Source organism: Sminthopsis crassicaudata, chromosome 4, assembly GCF_048593235.1.
Source record: "Sminthopsis crassicaudata isolate SCR6 chromosome 4, ASM4859323v1, whole genome shotgun sequence".
NCBI classification, from domain to species: domain Eukaryota; kingdom Metazoa; phylum Chordata; class Mammalia; order Dasyuromorphia; family Dasyuridae; genus Sminthopsis; species Sminthopsis crassicaudata.
This window is the reverse complement of record NC_133620.1, coordinates 353,354,780-353,360,390: the sequence shown is the minus strand read 5'-3', so window position 1 is coordinate 353,360,390 and position 5,611 is coordinate 353,354,780. Positions and strand designations below refer to the sequence as shown.

The following is a 5,611-nucleotide window of genomic DNA, read 5'->3' as shown; positions in this document are numbered from 1 at the left end:
TAGATGTGTTCTGGGGAATTGTCTAATCGTGTTACATGAATGGCCCAAGGTTACATAGTTAAGGTACTATGTGAAGTAAAGTCTGAAACCAGGGATTTCTGATTCCAAACCCAGCACATCATCCGCAGCCTGTGGGGATCATCACTGGCAGCTATAATAAGTTCGCAACTTCTGAGCGCTAAGAAAGGGATTTAAGAGGTCATCCAGCCTAATGACATTTCACCAACAAGAAGAAAACAATCAAGAAGTGGAGTAACTTGCGCGAGATCACACAGGTAGGATGCCCAGCTCCTCCCATTCTTCACAAGACACTGCTTCTTGAACTGATGAAGAGCTAATCCGGGGGAGAAGGGGGCGAGGGGAATGAATAAGGTAAGGGTTCAATAAGGGAGCTCCTGGGTTCCAGAATTGCAGCGCAGAACTCCAAGTATCTGGGACTGCGTGGGCGAGGCGAGGGGGAAGCCCAAGGGCGGGGCCTGGAGTGGGAGGCCAGAAGTAGGGGGCGGGTCCACAGAGCAGAAGTGGGGTCACACCTGGGGCCAAGAGCTCTCTAGAAGGAAGAGGGCAGGTTAGGAGGCGGGGACACTTGGGAGGAGGGATGTTCTCTCTGCGCTATCCTCTCCCCATCCCTCTAGGACTCCCCTGTGGGCGTGTCGTCAGCCAGCTCCCTCTGAGACACGCGTGGGCGGACCCTACCTCAGCGAAGTGGGCTGCTGAGAGGGGAAGGGGGCTGTCTTTGGCAGCCCCTCCCCCTGAGGGGGCCACGTGGCGGGCGCTCGCCAGGCCACTGGGGGGAAAGAACGCAGCCCCAAAAGGGACTGAGGGGCGGGGTGGCCCGGGCTGCGGCGCGGAGAAGAGCTGAGCCCCGAGCCCAGCACAGAGGCGGCGGCGTCGTAGGAGGAGGAGAAGAGAGGAGAAAGGGAGGGAGGCAGGCGCATGGGGCGCCCCGGCCCGGCCGGCAGCGCGCCCCACCCTGCCCGGCCGTGCTAATCCTCCCCCTGTAACCTCTTCCTCGAACTTGGATCTCTCTACCCCAGGGCCATGCCTGTCATGAAGGGGTTGCTGGCCCCCCAAAACACCTTCTTGGACACGATCGCCACACGCTTCGACGGCACTCGTGAGTAGGAGAGCAACTCTGCGGGGCTTGGGCACCGGGGGCAAGGGGCTAGAGTGACCTAGAGGTACCAGGATGGAGATTGCAACCTGTCCCAGTGCTGTCAGCCTGGGCGCTGCGAAAACACAAGTGAAGGTGGGGACGGGGGAACCCAAGGACACTGGAGAGGAGTCGCATCCTGAGACCTGGTGAAAGAGAGACGGAGGGCGGACGGGTCAGAGCTGGGCATCAGCTCGGCGTGGGGTTAGGGCCACTTGAAGAGGCGGAACAAAAGCAGGGACCCTCTTATGGGGGCAAGTAGCGAGGAGAGCTAGAAACATTTGGAGTCGAAACGGACTGTGAGTGCAGAGGGTCAGGGGTTGCTAGGGGCGCGGTAGCGAGGTGCGGACAGGGTAAGCTCTTTGTGCAAGGGAGGCGGGAAGCGGCTTTTCGAGGCCCGGGGTCGTCCTCTCCCCAAAATCTCGATTTCCTAACTCCAGCCCCCAAGGACTGAGCTGTGGGGATGGGAGTGTGTGTGTGTGTGTGTGTGTGTGTGTGTGTGTGTGTGTGTATGAATCTATGGTGGAAGGGAACTAGGGAAGGAGGAACGGGAGTATTAAAGAGAAGGGGAGCCGAAGCCTCATCTGTGCAACGAGGACCCCAGTTTTTCCCTTCTTCATCTCCCCGCCTCCACTCCCACTCCACCAAGAAATAAAATCCCGATTTTATTAGGACCTAGATCAGGGCAAAGGGAAGCTGGGACCAAGGTCATGTGCACTCTACACAACAGATCAGAACCAGAGATTCTCTTATCTTACTTACTAAAGACGGGGTAGCTGCCCTCTGAAGTGGAGGAGAGAGTTCTTTTCACCCTACCCGCCTCTTCGAACCCGCCCTCATCCCACCTAGCTCGAGTTCCCAGTTCAGGACCGTGGACAGCCGCCCCAGAGCCCCTCCTACGTTTCCCCTTTTTCTTACAAAGGAGCTCAGCTGGCCCCTTCGGGAGGCTGGGCCAGAAGAGAGAGGGAGGGGAAGGAAAGTGGTACCCGAGGGCGGATGCGGAGCTACTCGGGCCTTACCCCTCCCTACATTCCCCTCCTCCCGCCTCCCGCGTTTCCATAGCGCCTATCACCATGGCAACCAGCCCTGAGATGGAGCGAGGAGGCAGAGTATGGGGCCCTACTCCTTTCCCTTCACCCTCAGTACCCCTTTCATCTACCACCCTCTTCCCTTTGTCCCCTCAGTAGGACTCTGAGAAGAGGCAAAGGGAGCTTGAATGGGAATTTATAGCCTCTTCTTGGACTCTCACCCTGAATCTGAGCTCAGGCTGTATTGGCTCTTTTCTCTCCACCCATCCTAAGATTGTCTGTGGTTCCCCCCTCTCTTCCCAGCCCTTTGCTCCCCCCATCCATTCTGTTGTTATGGGAATTGGATAAAGAGATGAGAGAGGCTCTAGAAGAGGCTCAAACTTTGATCAGGGACAGATTACCACTTACCATCACTGCTATAACCCTCCAAATCTCTCTAATATATTGTAAGAGTGCTGAAGCCAAAAGATCTTGGTCCATGTTTGTCTCTTCCCCTTAACAAACGTATGAGCTTGGGAAAGTCACACCTTTTTCTGGGTTTCAATTTTCCTGATCAGTGAAATGAAATGGGCTAGTATACAAGCTCTCCAGGGCTTTAACATTCTAAAATTCTAAAAGGTGACTGAGGTGGATTCAAGTTTTTTCCCCTTATTTTAGACTAACTTTGTGATATTGAGCAAACTACTCAAGTAATCTGGATCTCATCTATAAAATCGAAGAAAATACTTTTTTACCTACCTAGAGACAAGTGATAGAAACAGATCCCCTCCCTCTAAATCATTGCTTCAGTTTCCCAACTTGAAAATAATATCTGGATCTCTGTCAGACCAGTCTTTGGTTTCTTTATTTTAGAGTCCCTATATCAAGTGTAGGGTTAAAAACTTGGATATCCATCACCAAGCCCTTCCTGAGACAGAACTAGAGAGATTGTGCAGCAGCAGGCAGAGCTTGAAATTTAGAGTCATTCGACCTAGGTTTGAATCTCTGTTCTATTTACTTCCTGTGTGTTCTTATGCAAGTTACTTCACCTTTTCTAGGTATCATTTTCTTTCTCTACAAAAGAGTTGGGGAGAGTGGCTAGATTAAATAACTGCTGAAGTGCCCTCCCAGCTCCAAATCTTGGGATGTGTGATACCATGTCTGGAACTTCAGATCCATCTTGTTTATCTTAAATCTAAGATATTCTTCTCTAAAAGCTTTCCTTTTCCAATGAAGCCCAACCTTTACTCCCAACTTGAGCCTTTTTTCTCCCCACAGACAGTAACTTCCTGCTGGCCAATGCTCAGGGTCCGAGGGGTTATCCCATCGTATACTGTTCTGACGGCTTCTGCGACCTCACAGGCTTCTGCCGAACTGAGGTGATGCAGAAAACCTGTAGCTGCCGCTTCCTCTATGGCCCCGAGACCAGTGAGCCTGCCCTGCAGCGGCTACACAAAGCTCTGGAGGGTAGGCAGGAGCACCGAACTGAGCTCTGCTTCTACCGAAAGGATGGTGAGAATGTTCTGACCCCCAACAGACCTAGGATTGCCTAGTGGCTAAAGGGCCTGTCAGATTCAGAAGAACCTGGAGTCAAATCCTTATTCAGTTACTTATTAGCAAAGCACTTAATGTTTCTCTGCCTCCATTTCCTCATCTGTAAAATGGGGATGATAAGTATATCTAGAGCCTCATATTGTGAGCCTCAAAAAAAGGTCATGAGCAAAAAGTACTTTGGGAGCTTTAAAATGTTATATTGAGACCAACTATTAGTCAAAACACATTTTTAAAGTCAAGTCAATGAGTATTTATTAAGCATTTTTTTGCTGCCAACCATGTACTAAGTGCTGGAGATAAAACTAAAGTAAAAAGAAAGACAGTAATGTAATATTCTAATTTTATTTATGTTTCTAATCCACAGAATAAGATGCTTTTATTCTAATTTTTATTACATTTATTATATTACAATAATATTTATTGCATTTATTATATTCTCCAGCCTCTGACCATTCAAGAATAAGCTCCTGTTTTACCTCCTTTACCTACCAATGGAGAGGATTATTTGGGAGAGGAGGATGTCTTGGTACTGATAAAGCAACTTTACCTATAACACCCATCTTTCCCTTTTCTCCCCAGGTTCAGCTTTTTGGTGTTTACTGGATATGATGCCAATCAAGAATGAGATGGGGGACGTGGTGCTATTCCTTTTTTCCTTCAAAGATATCACCCAGAACCAGGGAAGGGGACTGGGTCCTCCTGGAGGGAATAACCATGGTAACTGCTGCAATTGGTGTGGGAGAGGCAAGGAGAATGATTGGGATAGGAAAGCCTATTGAAGGAAGGAAGGCCTGAGATGAGAAGGATGATACTCTACCTGTTGCCCCAAATTCACAGACTATGTTTTCTCCCAACTTACTCCCCCAGCAGAGAAGACAAGAGGCAGGAAAGGAGGCAGTTCAAGGCTTCGAACAGCCAGGAGGCAGGGTCACACTGTTCTACACAGACTTACCACCCAGTTTGGCCGCCGTGGTCAGGGCAGTGTAAAAGCCAACAATGTGAGTCATCTCCCAGTTGCCCTAGCCTCTCCCGGTCTTTGATTCCCAGATCCCTCTGTGTTTCTGTCTTCCAATTCTACCTACTCTTTGGCTTTAAAGCCTGCTATCTGCAATGTACCCTACTCTACCAATTTTCCAAATTTCTCTATTCCTTTTTCTTTGTCTCCCATTCTTCCCAAATATCTTGTCTTCCTGTTTCCAAAGCCCTATTTCTCCCTATCTCCCTTCCTTGTGCTATCTCTAGTTCCTGCTCCTGGGGGTGGGAGGGTAGGAGAGATGTGACATCATCCTATTTTTTGCTACGTCAAAAGGGCAAGATACAGATTATTGGCATTATCTGCTGCTTGACAATATTATTCAGTGTGATGAAATTATTGAGTGGAGATTTTTCTGATCTCTTGGCATCAGGGAGAAAAATAAGTGTTTAGTCTGAGAATTATGAATCCCCTACAATGGAACTTTTCCCTTCCCCTTCTCCAGTATTCCCAGGCAAGAGACTGTATTAACTAATATTCTGTGTTGATCACTAGAACTATGAAGAGGATATAAATTACTATCCCTAGAGATACCAAAGCTTGAGAAGGGAGAAGCTAATGACCTCAGGACTAGACTTTCAAGTCATCAAGTCAGGAGAGCATCCCCACTTACTCCTCACACACTGGGAATCAGGGACCCTATTCTATACGCCAATCCAAACACTAGACCAGAGTGAGCAAAGCTTCCAGGGTGCTCTCAGACATATGAATAGTTCAATTCAAAAGGGATTAATTTGAGAGTGGGACAGAGAGGTCAAACCAAAGGAGCAGAGCTACAGAGCTATGGAAGAGGGACTCCAACTAGGGTTCCACTGACTCAAAGACCTCTTTCTCTTCATTCTGGACAACCCCTAGCCTCTGCCT

At 49.2% G+C, this 5,611-nt stretch overlaps 1 protein-coding gene across 2 annotated transcripts in view; it reads left to right on the top strand.

Moving 5' to 3' along the window:
- Positions 1 to 760: 760 nt before the first annotated feature.
- The window catches only part of KCNH4 (potassium voltage-gated channel subfamily H member 4), a 25,676-nt gene continuing 20,825 nt past the window's right edge, over positions 761 to 5,611 (top strand). The window contains exons 1-4 of one of the 2 annotated variants that reach the window (XM_074261562.1): positions 761 to 1,117; positions 3,439 to 3,672; positions 4,294 to 4,431; positions 4,585 to 4,712. In XM_074261562.1, the coding sequence (XP_074117663.1) occupies positions 1,042 to 1,117; positions 3,439 to 3,672; positions 4,294 to 4,431; positions 4,585 to 4,712 (576 nt within the window). In that variant the 5' untranslated portion in view covers positions 761 to 1,041. Of the gene's footprint in view, positions 1,118 to 3,438; positions 3,673 to 4,293; positions 4,432 to 4,581; positions 4,713 to 5,611 lie in introns of both variants that reach the window. The other variant, XM_074261561.1, reaches the window with a different exon arrangement.